General features: G+C 36.3%; 1 protein-coding gene across 3 annotated transcripts in view; it reads left to right on the plus strand.

The window, feature by feature from the left end:
* The window catches only part of LOC138710344 (myelin expression factor 2-like), a 79,677-nt gene that overhangs the window by 45,627 nt on the left and 13,557 nt on the right, over window positions 1-20,493 (plus strand). The window contains exons 10-12 of one of the 3 annotated variants that reach the window (XR_011335214.1): window positions 1,760-1,895; window positions 4,508-4,661; window positions 20,256-20,404. Coding sequence is in view for 1 of the 3 variants with exons in the window: in XM_069841163.1 (XP_069697264.1) it covers window positions 1,760-1,895; window positions 4,508-4,563 (192 nt within the window). In the remaining 2 variants the exon portion in view is untranslated. Of the gene's footprint in view, window positions 1-1,759; window positions 1,896-4,507; window positions 5,004-20,255; window positions 20,405-20,493 lie in introns of those variants that run through there. The other 2 variants (XR_011335215.1, XM_069841163.1) reach the window with 2 other exon arrangements.

The following is a 20,493-nucleotide window of genomic DNA, read 5'->3' on the forward strand; positions in this document are numbered from 1 at the left end:
AGTAAAATATATGAAGAGTACACGGCATAACGATCAAGATCCATTTTAGAAAGTTTCGAGAAAAACTAATTTTAAAGTTTAAGCACGTGTTGTGTGTATTTAATAGAAATTGACGTAGTGGAATGTCAAGAACGATGATTTCTTATTACTAGCTAGACCACATGATAGTACTTCCTTTCCACTATAATATGACATTAACTCAATTTCGATTTTTGACGGACCTTGATCGTTTTTCCCGTGTACCCTTCATATATGTAAAAATAATTGAAGACTCTGGATCTGGCCATAGAGTCATTATTGCTTCTATCCATCTCCACCAATACCGAAGAAAAGAACCCTACAATAACAAAACAACATGGAATTTTAAGAAAGTGGATTGGAAACTATTTACAACAGAACTAGACGAACATCTCAACACACCACTAATGGAAAATACAAACCCAGATAGATTGAACAAATATTTCTGTGAATCTGTTCTTAAAATTGCAAAAAGCACATTCCATGAGGCAAACTAAAAAAAATACACTCCATTCTGGACAGAAAACCTGAATTTATTGAAACAAGATAGAGATAAAGCAAGAACCGAAGCAGAACAGCAAAACACCAGAAGATACTCAAGATTGGAGGAGGAAGACTGCCATTCTTAAAAAAAGCAATCATAACAGCAAAAAAGAACAGTTTTAATAAATTTATTGAACTGTATCTGGAAGTCTTGGGTTGGAAGTGCAGTGAACTGTATCTGGGAGTCTTGGCTTCGAAGTGCAGTGAACTGTATCTGGAAGTCTTGGGTTCGAAGTGCAGTGAACTATCTGGAAGTCTTGGGTTCGACGTACAGTGAACTTGAGTGAGTGAGCTAGAAGAACTAGCTAAGACGAACGAACTGAGAACTGACAGTTTTGTTCTGCACATAGTGCTTTGTGAACGTCAGTTGAAATTATTAGTACATTGTTGTTGTTCTCAATAATACACGTGGACTGTCATTGTCGTGTGGAGTGCAATAACGACTGTGTTGCTGGGTTGAGTTGAATACCCATTGTTGACGGGTGTGTGGTTAAAGTTAGAAATAAAAGTCACACATTGTTGAATAAAAGTTACAATATGAAGCAAGATCACTTCTCTACTTTGGTAGATTGTCTGATAAAAAAATGAATTGATTTTAAAAAATGGTCAAATATCAGTATTTTCTTCTAACACAAAATAAAAAATATATATATTATTATTATTATTATTATTATTATTATTATTATTATTATTATGATTATTAAGCAATTTGAATGAGCATGATATTGTAAACATGAGTTTCAGCAATAAAATAAGAGAGAGCGAGAGAACATTAAAAGTTAACAAGTTTGAGTTATGAGGGAGGAAATGCTTCATCACTGCTCAGTGAACTGCCACCATATTGAATTAAAATATATATATATATAAATAATTTTTTTTAATCGTAAAAATATTTTTTTTCATATAGCAGAAGAACAGTGTTTTACACATACCAATTTTCATTATTGTACAAGACATAGTAATGGAAGGAAAAAAAATGTTGAATATTTCCAAAAATGTTCCTGCTGTAAGCTGTAACTAACCCCTTAAAGCTGTTCAGCTCAACTTTTTTTACTTATGCTTTTTTTTTTTTTCTTCAAAATAAACTATTCATGTGTTTTAAACTGCTGTATAAAAACAAAATGTTTCTTCATGGATTTTGTAACTATAGAGTTTATTTTTTCATCTTTCACTGGACCTTCTCTCTTTTCTGTTTTAGTTGCCCCCTGCAGCAACCTGGCAGATGCTTCGAGATAAGTTCCGGGAATGTGGTGATGTTAAGTTTGCAGAAATGCGAGGTAAAGACATAGGACTGGTCAGATTTTCCAGCGACTGGGATGCTGAACGTGCAGTCCGTATCCTTTCATGCAGCATTGCTTTCTATGTTGGTCGACATGGCTGTTGTAGACTATATACTTTAGCCAGAATATTGTTGTTGATGTAGTGTAGTGCTAGACTTCATGTTCTTTGGCCTTACAGTCGAATTTGAAGTTCATATTCCTTGAAAAGACAGCAGAAAATATTGATGAATATTTGTAACATTTCAGGTGCGTAGGTGGGTGGATGAAAGATGGGATATATCCAGGTACCACTCATACAGAGCCACTAATGTTCCACAATTGAATTTTCAAAAGAGCATTAACAGTCGGTAACTGAAGCTCTTTTGCCAAGAGACATGATCCTTTAATTTTGCGTAAATCTAGATACTGGCATCCCAACTTTACTTCTCTTTCCAAAAACTCTTGCTGAAGATTTCATAACCTTTAATTCCATTGCCTTTGGCCTGTTTGAACCTGTGAACCTCTGATTCAGTGGCAGTGTTAAGTGATAACTAGGGCTAGGATTTTGATGAAATTGCATCTTTTTTCTAGTAAGCCAGAAACATAGCTGCTTTAGTATTTATATGTTATGTGATAAACTGAGTGTTTTGAGACATATTTGTTAGGGCATTTTTTTTTTTTTGCATTTTTTGCCTGTTTCAACTCATAAGAGCATATTTTGTTTTATTCGGACATTTTCATTTAATTTTGGCCATAAATCCCCATTATTAATATCAATTAATGTTGATTTCCTTTGATATTTTGTCTATATATTTTGTCCTTTAATACCCATAATTTTTTTACTTGGTTATTTAACTACACTATATAAACTACGAAGTTATTTAGCGTCGATGGAATTGGTGATAGGGATATATTTGGCGAGATGATGCCGAGGATTCGCCATAGATTACCTGACATTTGTCTTACAGTTGGGAAAAATCTCGGAAAAAACCCAACCAGATAATCAGCCCAAGCGGGAGTCGAACCCGCGACATAGTGCAACTCCGGATCGGCAAGCAAGCGCCTTAACCGACGAAGCTATGCCGATGTCTAATACCCATTATTTTGTATAATATTTTAATCGTTTTTTCTACACAAATATTGCCATTTTAACATAGTACACTCCAACCACCCGTTCAATATAATGATGGATAAGAGTGGCCTTGTGGTGAGCTACATCAGGTAAAATAATTTATTAAAGTGTACGACTTAGAAAAAAAATTATGTAAAATTAAATAAATTTAAATGTTGGTATTAAAATTTAATTTAATTACTAGTCTTAATATTTAGTACAAAACCTCTTTTCCTACTAAGCCAATTATGTAAGATCAATTTTTAGGACATTTTTTTAAGATTTTTAGGTCATAAATGCATTGCTTTTAGGACATTTTTTCATGATTTATAGGTCATCAAAATCCTAGCCCTAGTGATAACCATTAAATTACCAAGAATATCAGCTAGGCCTTATATCCTGTCAAGTGTGATGTGAAGAAAATCCCATTGTAGCAGTGGTATGGACAGGACTTCAGTAGCAATCATGTTACCGTTCTAAAGTAGTTACAATTCCAGTATAGTAAATTCTATATGGTCAGAAGTAAAACAGTTGTCATTGTTTATTGTGTATTGTGTTGACACCATTTGTCTGCATTCTGTGGTCCTGTATGGCAGGTCTATGTCCAGTTCTAAGATTTCTGTGACTAATATTCCAGACTGCTTCAGTATTATGTTAAATTATTTCAGCTTTTCTGTAAATGATAATCAGTCAGGTTTTATAATCAGTGGGGACTGTTCCTTTATGTACTAAGTGCTAAAACATTGTGTTGTTGAGTAAAATACTTAATTTCCTTGTTCGAAGTACAGTTTTACTTCATGTAGTCTACCGAAATGTGAATAATGAGGTATCACCAGAGAAAGTAAGAAAAACATTGTGTGCGTGCGTGAGTTGCAAGTGATTTAACATTACTGGTTACCATTGCATAGCTGTTAAAATAGTAGCACAATATGAGATGACGGTATTTTGGTTGTATTACTTGCGTGTTTGTTCTGACCAACATGAATTCAATAGACATTTTCTTGTGAGGTTTATTATAATTTTGTGAGAAAGACTGGAGCTGAAAAAATTAGGTAAGATATTCCTTCACACACAAGCCTAAGACAAGAAGCCAAAAGCGTAAATGGCGAAAAATATAATAAAATATTAACAAGTAGGGAAAAAAAGGAAAATACTAAAATCTATTATGTCAGATTTTGTAGTGTTTGATTTCCTTCGAGGAAACATAACAGTGAAGTCTTCTATCTTTGAAAATCTGTGTTTCTTTTTAATTTGTGGAAATAGTTTCTATTGTAGGCAGTGCAGTAAAGGAACACACAGAATCGAATCAGTTTTTTTAAGGGGATCCTTGTAAAGCGAAGAATCAAAAAGAATTCTTGCACTGCAAATTGGATGTGTAGTAGCATACATTCAGGACTGGTATTATTCACAAATTACCACTGTTCATTCTGAAGAATTTACTTCAAACGGGGATTTAAATTTGTTGCACACGGTAATTAAATTGAATATAGGGATTGTATAATGGAGACAAGTCCATATTCTTTATACTTATCCATTATCTTTAAGTGTTACTGATGCTCCTTAACAGCTTTCCCAGACATGATGGATCGCTCACGACTTGAAGGGTACACAATCGACGTTTGTCTCTACTAGAAAATGCAAGAAATCTACAAAGAAGAAATTTTCTAGTGTTGATGTCGTCCTTTTACTCTTTATATGCTGGCTGTTGAAGTTTGCATCAGCTGTGAATGGTAATTTTTAGGTTTTTTAAATTGACAGGATCTGTCTGAACTGAAAGCGTCCCATTTTGGAGTTAGTGGTTACCATTCATAAGTTGTCAATTCAGGTTCAATTTGTGTTATGTTCAAAAGTTGTCAACATGGATTCATTTTGTGTTGGATAGTGTTGTCGAGGTTGACATAGTGTGTCGCTGTATTCAGTTGAGTGAAAGGATTCTTGTTGTGGTTTTATATTGAAGTAATTGATTTCTGTTGGCTACTAGCAATAGTTAGGTGCTGTTAGCATAAAGGGTTGATCCATCATTGTAATCCCTATTTCACAATCGTGAATAAAAATTTTATATAAAAGTGAAACTTCTTTTTTGTTTTTATGATTTCGTCTTGTACATCTGTTTTCGTCAGAAGAGGAGAAGAAGAAGTGTTACAGAAGGGAAGTGGATGTTAGTTGCTTATACAATTGCAGTGTGTTTGGTATCTGTTGTAGCCGGCAACTTTTCAGGCAGACAGTTGAGCATCTGGGCAGCCATCTTCTGCATATTGTGTGGTCTTTGATCGCTACTAATGGTAAGTTGGTCTGGTTAGTTTGAACTTCCTTCATTCGGTTCCAGCACTTCTTCGGTACTCCTTTGACAAGGCTTTTCCGTAGATAGGTTATTTTTAAATTACAGTGTCCTGTACGAGTTGAGTCCATCTGCACTTGTTCTTAGGGAGTGCACAAGACCCTCCGACATCTAATGAAAAGTCCACAGTTCTCTTGACATTCGGCTTGGAAAGAGATTGGATTGTTGATGAACTTTAAAGGACAGATAATTTTTCCGTTTTTGTCTTTGTCTTCATAAGTAGATGTGAGAGGGTATATTAAATTTTGAAGGACTATCTGAAATGAAAATTTTCTCTTGTTTTTCAAATTATTATTAACTGCTGGAACTTTCTTGAATGGTGTAATGTATTAGTTACTTAAATCTTACAATTGTCTTAGGAAATAGTTGTGCCAATGCAATTTATGTGATTCCTGAATTCCTCAGAGATGGGACAGAACATGGAGACATGCACATTACATGTTCTTTCTATCTTTCTTTATATTGTATTGCTACTTCTGCTATTGGTTGTACTGCTAGTTTTTGTCTTGTATTGTTGGTTTCGTACAGGCTTTTACCAATTCAATTTCATTTATGATGATTCCATTTGTTCAAAATCTTTTTTTCCTTATTACTCGTGATTCTGATCTGATGATAAAACAGGGATAGCCATTATTTTATAGAATTTTATACATTTCCCTCGTGGTTCTCCCTTTCAAAATTCGTCTTATAGTCGCACATATTCTTTTATAGTTGTTAATTTTACTGGAAATATCTTTATCCTCTTCATATGATACGAGGGGGATCCAGGAAATAACGACCGTTTTGTTGTAATAATTAAAAAAATATATATTTATTTGAAAAAACAAAGTCTGTTACATAACTGAAGCTTCCTTTACTTCTCTACATAATCACCACCTACATTTAAACATTTGTCGTATCTGTTCACTAGCTTTAGAATTCCTGTGTTATACTCCTCTGCCGCTAGTTCATTAAGCCAGGTGTTCACTGTCTTCTTCAACTCTTCATCACTTCCAAAAAGACAGTAGCCATGACTTTTTGTGTTGAGAGAGTCTGTTTGAATTTTCTCGGTTTCTTGGGTGATGAGGGATGATGCCACTGACGTGATTGGCGCTTGGTCTCTGGGGTGTTGTGAGACACCCAGGTCTCATCACCAGTCACAATTTGATCAAGAAAGGCGTCTCCATCTGTGTGATATCGTATCAAGAATGTCAATGCTGAGGCCATTCTCTGAGTTTTGTGTTGGTCACTCAGTGGCCGTGGAACCCATCGTGCACAGATTTTGTGGTAGCCAAGATGTTGCGACACAATTTCACCAAGCAAAGAACAAGAAATGTCAGGAAAGGCAATATGCAATTCGTCGTGTGATGTCCGCCTGTCTTGCAAGATTCTGTCGTTCACTTTAGTCTTCAGGTCTTCTGTGATGAGTGATGGGCGTCCGGGTCGAGTTTCATCGTGGACATTTGTTCGCCCATTGTTGAACATTTCACACCATATTCTCACATTTCTTTCATTCATTACAGTATCACCATACACTTCTTTCAATTGCCGGTAAATTTCTGCAGGTTTCAAATGTCGGGCATTCAAAAATCGAATCACACTCCTCATCTCACAGTTGGCGGGATTATCAATCACGTCATTCATTTTGAAGTAACACAAAATGCACAATGGCGACTTGTTGCAACCAGTACTCACAACATTATGAGAACACATGTTAAGGAAGCCAGTTGATCTTCAAACAAGGAAGGGGAGTCAGCTGCGCAGCGGGTATGCGCGAACAGTCATTTCCTGGATCCCCCTCGTATGTATCACACTCTAAATATTTAGTGTCGTAGCTGCAATTCTAACATCTGAATTTCCTATAAATACCATGGTCTTGTTTTTTTAATTGAGGTTTTTAAATTATAGGTTATACATAACTCGTTTAGTTTATGGGTAGCAAATTTATCTTTGCTGTCGTGGTCATCTGCAAATGCATGGTATTTAAGAATTCATGGTGAATTTAACTTCCTAAAGATGCGCTTTCTCTTACCCTGGTAGCTGTATAAATACGAAACAATGTAGGTGACATAGTACATTCTTGCATAACCCCTGGATTGGTTTTAATTTTTGGAGTTATTTTTTTGTCAATGTCTATATCAATTATAATTTTGGTGTCCCTATATAGGGTTTGTGTGTGCATTGGATATCTTCTTTTCTTCATTATATACCAATTGCCTTTTGATATTGTATCCGTAATCCTAGGTGTGGAATACTATGAAAATTTATGAAACGGAAGTTTGGCAACTGAAGGAAAGAACAAATTAAAATTACTTGCTATAGAAATGAATGTTGGTGTAGAACAGTTCGTATATTCAGAAGAGATAAAATTAGAAATATAATCGTCAGATTAACGAATATAGATAGTACAATTTTTAATTACATTAGAATGAAACGGTTACAGTGGTATGGCCATGTAAATAATGGACAGAAGAGCAACTACCGAGAAGCACAAAAGGAAAATGCAAGAGGGAAAGGCCAAAAATAACTTTGAGTCCTGAACTCTGGACTTCATTACAAATATCTGCACACACATACCGCTCTTATCTGTATGAAATGGGGAGATGATGATAATCTGGTATGGACCAATGGGAATAATCTGTGCCATCTAGTCAGGCTGTCTCACATCCTAGGGGTGATGATGTGGAGCAGTGGTGAAATGAATTGATAAGAGACCAAAATACTTGGGGAAAACCTGCCTCAGAGCCACTTTGTCGACCACAGATTTCATTGCCACTGCCAGAAATCGAGGCCCATCATCTCAGTGAAGGGCTGTTGCCTAACAGACTTAGCCACAACTCAGCGTGGGAATGTAAAAATGCGACTCTTAGCAACTTTCACAATCACTGACTGTGCAGCTTCTGAGCTGCTGTACTTCGTTTTAAATCATTAACTTCCATTTGAATCAAAATCGACTGCCCCAGAAAAATGCATTCCCTCCTTTGTGAGTTTGTAGCTTGCAAAAGACACTGATGTTCGTGTGTGTTTAGATTTATTGTTCGGAATATTGACTACAATTTCCTTCAAGAGTGGTGATTAGTGTTGTGACGTTGGGAATATTCCTAGATTGGGAATTTTTTTTTCTCTATTTTTAATTTTCTTTACTTTGGTAAATGTTACAAATTACAATCCAAGGAAAACATAGAATATAGCGAATATTGAGAATATCCACCAGGAGATTATTGACCTGCCGGCCCTGTTGGCTTTTTTTTTTACTGGTTTATTTAATGACGCTCTATCAAATACTCTGTTATTTAGTGTCTATGGAATTGGTGATATCGAGATAGTATTTGGCGAGATGAGGCCGAAGATTCGCCATAGGTTATCTGACATTCACATTACAGTTAGGGAAAACCTCGGAAAAAATCCAACCAGGTAATCAGTCTAAGCATGAATCGGGTCCTCGCTCGAATGCAGCTTCAGATCAGAAGGCAAGCGCCTCATGGCGACTGAGCAACGCCAGTGGCTGTGTTGGCTTGTTAAGTAGTGTACGAGTCAGTTATGTGGAAGAAGCAGATTTACAGACTACACATTTGAAAGCACACTTAAGGGATGTAGTCTTAAAAAAAGTATTGTTTCGCGAAAGTTTGTCATTATGAATATAATAAGTGTAATAATAATAATGAGCATAACACCCTGACATAATCCATACTTATAAAATACAACAATGAGTAAGACCCAAGTAAGACAATTATTTTTAAAAGTAAAAATAAAAAAGTAGGACACTCCCAGGTTGCAGAAAAAAGTACTGGAATAGCACCCTGGCATGACTACACCCCTGAATACACAACAGTTATTTATACGGTTTAGATTTATTTAAAATAGTACGTTCAAAAGAAAAATATCCATCCCATTGAATTTAAAAGAGAGAGATATTCCACTTAGATGGGAACTTAGGCTACTTGCTAATGGAGCAGTCTTAATTATTTTGAACATGACATTTGTGACAGTAAAAATTCAGGTAAAATAAAGAAATATTGTTTTTAAATGTAAATATTCAGATTTTAAATGTAATTTATGAATAGTTTAGTAAAACCTGAAGAATATTTTCTACAGCACCACTGGAAGATAAAATGCGCCTTCTTTCTGATGTTGTTTAGATAGGTCTGAACCTCTGAAGTGATACCAACAAGGCACACTTAGGATGAGACAACTAGGTCAGGAAATAATGGAGTGGGGTGGCCCCTCCATTGCATACATCGCTGACTAGCTACATATTACACTAATCAGAATTCAGATTCATTCAAACAATTGTTCTTCCTCTGACACATATCGTTAATTGAGATGTACTGCCTCAATCAGAGGCATCTATCTGATGCTCCCTGCATTTATCGGGTTGCATTCAGTGACATCACAACTCTTGTCATTATGATAACCATTTTGTCGAGTTCTGATCGAGGGGTCTTTTAGACTGAACTCTATATTTTTTTTATATAGTATTCTGTGTATTTTAACTCTAATCTGAAATAGCAATAAAACTGTTGATCAACTGAAAAATGGGGCTTTTTTAAAGTTGTTAAACAGTTAATAACACTAGTCAACAAATTTTAACTTTTTGTCTGTCACAGAAATGAAATCAGCTGATTTTTACTAAATCGACCCTGCTGATTACGAAAATGACAGCGAAAAATCTGTAACACGTAACATTTTTGTGTGACAGAAGGGGAAGTATTTTGATTTAAAAAAATGTTCTCGTGCATTTCAAAATACATAATTACAACAGTGAAAATAAATAAATTCCTAAGATACAAAATTTATACACAAAATACACTGACGTTTCACAGAAAAATAATAACGCTGCATAAATAATAATTACAATAAGGAAAAGTAGCATTATATTCTTTTTCTCCCTTCAAAATAGGCTTTTATTTTATTAATTTAAAACTGCATCAATTGAACTATAATTTTTTAAGGTTTATAAATTAAATTGATTAAAACCTCAAATCAAATAACTTAGGAGCCCTATATTGAAGTAAACAACCAGATACAGACTTCAAGCTAGATTTTTAAGAAATATATTTAGTTACTTACAGTTATTTTTTCCTCTTGTAGTTTGAGTCTCCTTCTCCGAACAAAAACCAATAGTAATCTGCCATCATAAGAGAATCCCACTTTCCTTGATATCGTTGTTCCATCTGTATATAACTTGATGAAACCTTTCCCCTTGTTCATCGCTTACAGCTTCTAAGTTCTCTGGGAAACAGTCCAGATGGGGATGTAGGAAGTGTATTTTCAAAAACTTTCGACAACCAAGCTTCTGGTAACTATGCAGGAGTTCTTGTACAAGCTGTTGGTAATTGTCAGCTTTATTATTACCTAAAACTCCACTAACAACACTTTCAAAGACATTCCGAGCTTCTAGTTCCTCAATACAACTTTTTTTCGAAGCTCTCATCTTTCAAACGTTTCCTAATTTGAGGGACAACAAAAATTCCCTCTTTCACTTTAGCTTCACTGAGTTTCGGAAACATATTCCTTACATATGCAAAATCTTCTCCATTTTTATCCATAGCTTTTAACGAATTTATTAAACCAAGCTTGATATGTAAAGAAGGAAGCAGTAATTTTTCCGGTTTTACTAAAGGGACATACTTGATATTATGTTCTCCTGGGACATAGCTTTCTCTGGGAGGCCAGTCTTTCACTATATAGCGTTTTTCAGTTGCTTTACTATCCCAAAAACAGAGAAAGCAACAGCATTTTGTGAATCCACCCTGAAGTCCGAGCAATAAGGCGACAATTTTCAAATCTCTGCAGAGTTACCAGCAGTATGTTTTATATTGGATTACATCTAGTAACACTGACAAATTTGTATAAGTTTCCTTCATATCCATTGAATACGCCACTGGAATTGATGGTTTAGTGTTTCCATTGTGCAATAACACTGTTTTTAAACTTATTTTGGAAGAATCTGTGAATAACGTCCATTCCTCTGGGATGTATTGAAATCCTAGTTCTTCCATTAAGCCGTCTATATTTACACACGCACATAGAATTCTTCATTACAAAATACTTCGAAAACCATTCATGTCTCTTCTTCTACAATGAAATTCTAGTATCTGTTGCTAGCAGGTTCCATTGTTACAGTCTAGACCCTAAAATCTCAGTTTGTTGTTTAGTGAGATTAAGATCTCTTATTAAGTCGTCCATTTCATATTGTTGAATTAAATGGGTTTTTTTTTTATGATGTTCTGGACTATAGGACGGATCAGAGGATTTTGATGGTTAAGCCAAGTCATCTATTCTATTGGAAGAACCAATTCTTCCAATTGCGAAGGTGGATTAGGAATAGGGAGTTTTGTTTCATGTGATACAGATCTTATTGCAGATGGAACATTAGGATATTCAATTTTAGATATTGTTTTCTTTGAAAATCCCGTAATCTTTGTTAATCAGAAATAACAATCTTCTGCATGGCTTGTCGGTTCACGCGAGATCATTGGAACTGCAAACGGCATACTTCGAGTCTTCTCTCCATTCATCCATTTTATCAGTTTTGAGTAACATGTTGTGCAGCACACATATGGGGAGCCCATGATTTGTCCTCATCACACACATTACATTCTAACTAGCAATAATATGCTTGTTTCAACTTATCTGATAAAGGCCGACGCTGCAATTTTGCCGCAAATTCTCCACATGCGTAACAAAAGCTGTCCGGCAAATTTACACACGCACGACGAGACTTTTTCATTCTCAGAAAGCGTAAATTAACGTGAAGATAAACACTTAAAACCAGCGATACAACTTGTCACAAGCTCAAACAATATTCAACTAATCCTAAAATGTAATCTATTTCATTCTAAAAGCCCACCCTCTCAGTGCTTTCTGTCGGTCTAGCGCCATAAAGCAATAAAGTAATACAGATATGTATCACCCACTACGCGCCTTATTAATGCAGAATAGTGTATTTGAAATAACCTATTCCTTAAAATACACTTCTAGTATATTCTGAGCAACAATAATTTATAAAACGTATGAATATACTGTGTAACCGTTTAAATAAAGTTCATAGTTAGATACCCGATTTCTTTGGTAAATTCATTTTTTTTTTTTCTTCACAATTTCCAATTTTCCTCTTAAATGGTACGTGATGGAAATTTTTCAATTTTAGATTCACTATCAGCACACAAAAATTGATCTAAAATGACCATTTTCACATTTGTGACAAAAACCTTGTTGACTGGTGCAATTATTAAAGAGAGATAAGACCTCAGGGCACTGTCCTCAGCACAACTTTATTCAATATTTATATAAATGACTTACCCTCCCTATTAGAGGAGTCAAACATGAAAACAGCACTATTTGCAGATGATATAGTTTTGTGGGCTTTCGGATCTTACAGACATAGAGACAAAATTCAAAATTCTGCTCTTAAAGCTCTAAATCAACTACATGAATGGAATACATCAAATTTGATGACACTCAATTTAACCAAAAGTAACTACCAAATATTTTCACTCGGTAAAAAAGAAAGAGAATTCAATATCCAATACAATGGCCAACACCTTCCTAGGACTTATGAATCCAGATTTCTTGGAGTTATTTTCGATAGTAAGTTAACATGGAGCAACCATTTGAAATGCATTTCTGAAAAAGCTCGTAAAAGATTCTCCCTTCTAAAAAGACTAGCAGGAAAGAAATGGGAATGCTCTAGGAATACTTTGAACACTACATACAAAATGTTTATACAGCCAATGCTGACATACTGCGGAGAAATTTTAATTACTTCACCTTTCATAAACGACGTAGAATATGTTCAAAACCAAGCTCTCAGACTCATTACTGGTGGAATCAAAACAACTCCAATAGATTCTATGAGATTCCTCACTAATATTAACAGTATCAAAATGACAATAGAAGAAAAAGCACTGATTCAATATGAAAAACTTATCAGATTACCAGGAAACAATTGGCATTCATACAGTCCTCTCTGTAGATTGAAAACTCAAAAAAGTTTCATATCCATTGTTCAAGAATTAAAACAGAAAATCAATATCTCGAATTTAAAAGAAAGCTTACAAATTAAACCAAACCCTTTAACTCTATTAAATATAGAATATAATCTAAATTTAACATAAGAAATACTGAAATCAGAATTTAACACTGAAATACTGAAACAATTTGTCTTTAGAGACAATTAATATTAGGCACCCTCCACAAAACTGGCTTCATTTATACACCGACGGATCCTTGATCTCCAGAGAACAAGGTGACGGTGCAGGTGTTACGTGCTGTATCTTCTCACTTTATAGATCACTTGGATATGGAACAACAAGTTTTGATGGTGAACTCATTGCATTAAGTGAATGTCTCAGGAATCTTCTATGCCACATCAATAAATTTAGGAATGCAGTTATATTGTCAGACTCCAAAGCAGCTATTCTATCAATAGTCTCTAAACACACACACCTTCATCTCAAACAGCAGAAATAACTAAAATGCTCTCTCAATTGATATCACTCAATAAAAGAATTGTATTCCAATGGATACCATCCCATTGTGGAATCCTGGGAAACGAGAATTCGGATGCTTTAGCAACGAAGGGCAGCACTGCTACTTACAGTGTTGCTAAATCTACATATTACTCTGAAGAGATTTATTAAATCTACATACTTAGACTTTAACAAACAAAATTTGATAACACAATCCCAAGGGAAAAAATGGAACTCTCTGCATCAAAATCCACAGTTAATTCCCGATTTACCACGAAAATAGTCTGTAGCTGCATTTAGATTGGCAACAGGCCATGATTGTTTGGCTAAACACCTGCATAGAATTGGAATATATCAGTCCCCTAACTGCCCATTGTGCAACTCAAACCAAGAAATGGATTTGGAACGCCTCAAAATCTGTGCTTCATTGGGTGGTCATGATAATATCTTTGAAAAATATTGAAGTGCAAGAGGTCAAATGACTTTGTCAAATGCCTGGCATTAGAAAACAACAACAAGACCTCTATGCCCATATTTAATGGTTTCTTGTATTTTACTTATGAAAAAAAAGTCTGTAATCACAGTTTTCAGTATGATTTTAATAATTCCACTCAATTTTAACAATATTTTACATTTTTATGACTGGGAATTTTTCGGGGCATATTCCTGATGACAAAATTCCCGGGAATTTACCAATCACTATTGGTGATTAAGAGGTGATAACATTAAGAAATGATGCTACTATGACAGGGAAAATGGAATTAATATCCTGAGATGAACATAATCAGTCTTTACTTAACACAACAAAAATCAACTTGAAGTTCCTGATGTGGAAAGCTGATACATTCATTATTATTGTACATTAGTATTTACTCATGCATTCAGATTGTTGAGTTTTTATACCACGTCATCAATTCAGGATGGAAATATCCATAATTATGTAAGTGCAAGAATCCAAGAATTTCCCACGTCATCGTCATTGTTATTACACTGCAGATTTTTCGTGCAGAAAGCCTCAAAATATGCATCCAATTATTACTAAAGTAATCCATGGCGTGACAGCCCATGGAGGGCCAAGACCAACCAGCTGACTGCTTTCCTCACATCCATATGCTGTTTTCGCTACCAATGGGAACCCTCCAAATTCACCACATTACTGGATGGGCACCTATCCCATATATTGGTGAACTTTCAAGAGACAATTTCTTCCCTCATGAGAACTCAAACCAACACGCATTCAGTAACACAAGTCCTCAGCATGTTGCCACCCGGGGTGGGCTACTGAAGTTACATTCCTATTGATGCCTTAGTGATATTTATAGTTCAGCAATCTTTGAATGTTGGCAGCTTTCTGACTGAAAGCACTTGCAAGGTTCCTGTTCGTAGCGCGAGAACATGCGATAGGAAGCAAGAGGTGAATAGTTAGGCCACCATTGTATCCTTAACCTCTTAGATAAGCATGTTCTGTGTTGATATTGCACTCTTTTAACCCATCCATTGTTTGTGCTAAACTTTAATCTTTCACATTTTCTAGAGGCATAAATTGTAAAAATTACCTTTTCAAGCTATCATCGTTTATGTAGTGCACACAAAGAGAAAATTGTTGAACAGAAGACATATCACTAGTCTGATATGAAATATAGCGAGTTCTCATGTAGATGCGGGAAATAGTGTGTTAAGGAAGCATTTTTCAAGTTATCATAGAAATGCTACCTATGTAAGTTGGAATATCCAAAACCAAACCATAGAATCTCTTGGCTAGAAAACATATTGTGGCACCCATATGGAGCATTCTGGAAAATCCTGGTGGCCTCGGGAGTGTGCGCGCTCATCCAGCGGAAAGGAAGGTGCGGGTAGGCGAGGCTCGAGCTTCGGTGGGCGCTGGGGCGTGGTGCGGGACAAGGGGAAGGAAGACTGCAAGACGCCAGCAGAGCGGAGAGAGCAGGGGAAACATCTGGAAACAGATTGTTGTGGGTTCCAGAGGTTTCGCGATGCAGAACATTCTAGACGTTCGTGGTAAATAAATAACACCGTGAGTTGCGAATGTTAGTTAATTAGTCAGCTGCGAGAGAGCTAGTTAGTCTTGGACAGCGGAGATGTATCCAGAGGATCTGAGTTCAAGATGCAGTGAACTTGAGTGAGTCCGTAACAGTGGCAGCGTCCAAGCGAGTGTGGTGGATATAAAGGAAAGAATTGTGACGGTGTTGTGTATGGTTCCTGGGGTAGCTCAGTTGGTAGAGCATTCGTGCGCTAAGCGAAGGGTCCTGGGATCGATACCCGGCCCCGGAACAATTTTTTCCTTGAAATTATTCAAGCCTGCTTCACAGGGAGCTTCTACCTGAAAGTCAGATTTGCAAATTAATTCACTGTTTGCTGAAAAGTTTTGATTTCAGGAAACATTGTACGTGAGTTTGAGATTTTGAATGTTTTTGCTGTGCACTACACAAGTGATTTAAGTCAGCAAATCCATACTTACTCCAAACCTCATTTTTGTTAGAAAACATTAAGCATGGCCAGCAAAATAACCTGTTTGAAATTTCACAACCTGCTAACCATTCTACATTTTCATATTGTGAAATAGAAAAATGTCTAGTGTATTGTCCACTTTTTGTTTTATATTGTTGCACTAAGTGGCGGGGTATATCTACCTTATTCACTATATGTAATTATTTCTCTTCTAGTGGGCGAGAAGAGAACGATTTTTCCAAAAGATATTTTACACTATACATTTCCAAGTGCTATTATCATTAAATAAGTAATTTAAATTGTTCACCTGCACTGGCACACAGATATGAACTCTAATAAAACCTAAAGACATAAATTCATTCGCACAAGCAGTCAAACACAATATTTTATAAGACTACAATTGCCAAGTTGAGCTGCCTGTATAAAGGACAACCCGTGAGCTTGAGAAAAGTGAGTATTCCCACCACTCCACCATGTGCACGCAGAGAATTATAGCAGTAACTCTCAACCGAGAAGGTTCTTTTATATGGGCAGGACAACCAGCCCAGACCTCATTCCACTTTGTCAGGCAGAGCTTAGCCGTTCTGGGAATGGTGTGCACATTTAACTAGAAGGCATTTAAAATATTTAAATGGTAATAAATTGAAATTAGTCCTGAACTATATACGTCAACTTCCAATGAGATTACCACGCATTTAAATTGTGATAAATAAAAATTATTGTTGCATTATGTAAAACAACTTAAAATAAAAAATGAGATTACCGAATTTACAGGGTGTCCAGCGCACACCTTGAACACCTGCAATATACGCCCCTGCTCACAACCTGATTAAATGTTGCTACATGCTCGTTGCTGACTGCTTTCAGGATAGGCAGAAGAAATATCTTATATAAACTCTCTGAGATCCACTTTGACAAGTGTCTACATTCTGAGAGGCAGGGCATTATGTAGGTATCTATTTTTATGGCAACATTGTATTAATAGTGAAACTGCACCTGTTGAGTAACGGTTAGCGCGTCTGGCCGCGAAACCAGGTGGCCCAGGTTCGAATCCCGGTCGGGGCAAGTTACCTGGTTGAGGTTTTTTCCGGGGTTTTCCCCTCAACCCAATACGAGCAAATGCTGGGTAACTTTCGGTGCTGGACCCCAGACTCATTTCCCCGGCATTATCACCTTCATTTCATTCAGACGCTAAATAACCTAGATGTTGATACAGCGTCGTAAATTAACCCAATAAAATATTGAAACTGAGGAACTTGATAATTGTAAATGCTGTGTGTGTTGCATAACATATCAATACAAGGATACTTGATAATGCTTTGAATATATTACAAAGTAATTATGTAAAACTTGAGCAAGCGAGACAAAAGATGAATTTTTAAATATTTTCGTAGGGAGACATCTGCCTATTTTTATTCTTTTTCTTGTGGTTATTTTGGGAGCTCACTGACGTACATTTTAAATAGGGATGTAATTGTAATGGCTAGTCCTTCGGGTTGTCCTATTTGCATATTTCTGAATTTGAACATCTGGTTTCTGTACTTTGTTCTAATGAGGCCGAGATGTAGATGGGAGGATAATATTAAAATGGATTTGAGGGAGGTGGGATATGATGTAGAGACTGGATTAATCTTGCTCAGGATAGGGACCAATGGCAGGCTTATGTGAGGGCGGCAGTGAACCTCTGGGTTCCTTAAAAGCCAAAGGTAAAAGTATTGAGGGGGCTGTATATCCAATAAACTTTTCACTTTTCCTCCCAGATTGTTAATTTTATTAATTTTAATGTGTCTTGTTCGGTTACTTCTTTCATTACTGTTGAAAGTAATTCCATTTTTTTACTACTTCTAAGATAGATTTCACAGGCTACTTGTTTTTTTTTTTTTAGATTTCACAGGCTACTTGTTTTTTTAAAACAGCACATATAGTGTTCATCTTGGCATGGTGTAAAATTTTATATTTTCTTCTGTTACAGTTGCTAAATTTAATACTAGGGCTGGATAAAAAGTAATGGCAACAGTTCGATATTTCTGACATGGCTTTATTCACAGGGGTACAACATTTACGTACCTTTTATAAAGTTGCCCCCCTTATTTATTACCTTTTGCCAAATGTTTGGAAGGCGTCGTACACCAACAGCGCGTCCATCTTTGTTGATGTTACGTATTGACTGCCCTATAGCATGGATAAGTTCATCTCTGGTATTGTACTGGGTCCCTCGCAGTGGTTCTTTCACTTTGGTGAAAAGATCGTAATCGCATAGACTCATCGGGTGAGTACAGTGGATGTTCCAGAATCTCCCATTGCCAGTGACGCAAGAGGTCCTTGACAGCAGCAGCGGTGTGACTCCTTGCATTGTCGTGAAGAATGATGGGGTTCTGTACCACCAAGTGCCGTCATTTTCTCCTGAGAGCTGGACGAAGGTGGTGCTGCAGGAACCTGCAGTAGTAGTCCGAATTTGCCGTCTGCCTTGGAGGTACAGCGTGGTGCAGTATTACCCCATCAATGTCATACACCACAATGAACATCACCTTCACAGCACTTTCTTCGGACGAGAAGAACCTGGATGCTTCCATTCATTTGATTGACGTTTCAAGTTTAGTTGGTTCGTATGAGCGAGCCCAGGTTTCGTCCATAGCGACGATTCGTCCAAGAAAGTCGTCATCTTTCCTTTGGCACCGGTCCAACAAGGCCTGTGTGACTGCATAGCGGTGCCATTGTTAAACCTCGGAAATTTCATGGGGTATCCAGTGCCCTGTAATTTTGTGGTAACCCAGAATGTCTTGCAGAATGTGGAGCACAGTTTTGTGACATACTCCAACTTCTGCTGCTAACTCACGTGCAGTCCATCGGCGATCAGCATCCAACAGGGAAGCAAGGAGTTGAACTGTGTTGTCCTCCATGCGGGGTCGTCCTGTACAGAGGTTGCCCTGAATGACATCCCTGCTTTCCCAGAACGCTTTAACCCATCGTGCCACTGTGCAATATGGCAATGCTGCATCGCCACATGTTTCACGCAGTCCCTGAAAACTTCTTGTACACTACGACCTCGTGTCATTTCAATTTTGATCTAGGAGCATTGCTCTAGTTTTGTAAACGTGGTCTTAGAGCACTCGCACTATTCCTATGAAAGTCAACGTTCTACACACTGCAGTAGATTGACAGAGTACTGTCGCTGCTGACTGCACTAACTCATCTAACAGTCCTTGTTCATGTCCACACAGCTGGCAGCTCTCGAACACACCATCGTCACGTGACAGCAGTATTGCCATAACTTTTTATCCAACCTATGTAAAAAGATTCATGCTTTATCTACGTCTTTGATGTGTCGAATGCATTTGAGTTGTGTTACTTTAAGTTAGGTGATTTTGTATTACCAAAGGAGCACCACGTGAGGGCAGTCTACTTTATTGCTCTCATTTTAAAAATTTCAGGAGAAGATCTTAGTTAAACAGATAGCTTTATTAATGTGTTCAACTATATTTATTAGGTGCGTATTTTCACTTAAATGCTCGTAATACAATTTAGTGAGTATTTCTTGATGAGTTCAAATTATTTGATGTTAATAATACTGAAAAATGTGGATAATTGTCAACACAGCACTGCTTAGTTTATATTATTATGTTGTATTATTGTTGTTACTTTTATTGCTATTATTTGTACATAATTACATATTTACTCATTTAATTATTCTTTGAGTTGTTGCCTGAATATCATGTTACTGTATTTACCCGAATGTAAGACTAAGTTTTTTTCGAATTCTCGAATCCAAAATCTGGGATTGTCTTATAATCGCAGATTAAGGAATATCATTACGCCTGCTCAAATTCAATGTTTTTACATTGCATAGTATAGTGGTAGCATGAAATAGTACTGGTAAGTGAATAAAGAAAATTCTTAGGAAATCTTTTCAAAATAGGGGATCGTCTTAGATTCGGGTAAATGCAGTACCGGTAATTGTATTTCATTAAAAATACTGTTTTTTTTTTTTTTTTTGTGAGAAATGGAATTGTGATGTAAAATGTTTCACTAAAATTATGTCTAAAACTGTTCTGGTCTTCATCCTACAGGAGTATTATAGCTTCTTCAAACCCGAACGTCAAGGTTTCTGCAGTCCCATTTAAATCCTGACATGAAGAGAAAATTGGTATTTCTTACATCAGAAGTTTGCTTTGGTTATCACAAATGCTACCGGTACCAAGAGTGGTTCCAAAGATGGGTAAGTGAAGACAAATTTGAGTCTACAGTGGAGCTTTGATTATTGTCTTCAGTTATTGTCATTTCTTCTAATGTAATATTAAATTCGAT

Source organism: Periplaneta americana, chromosome 12 (assembly GCF_040183065.1).
Source record: "Periplaneta americana isolate PAMFEO1 chromosome 12, P.americana_PAMFEO1_priV1, whole genome shotgun sequence".
In the NCBI taxonomy this organism is placed as follows: domain Eukaryota; kingdom Metazoa; phylum Arthropoda; class Insecta; order Blattodea; family Blattidae; genus Periplaneta; species Periplaneta americana.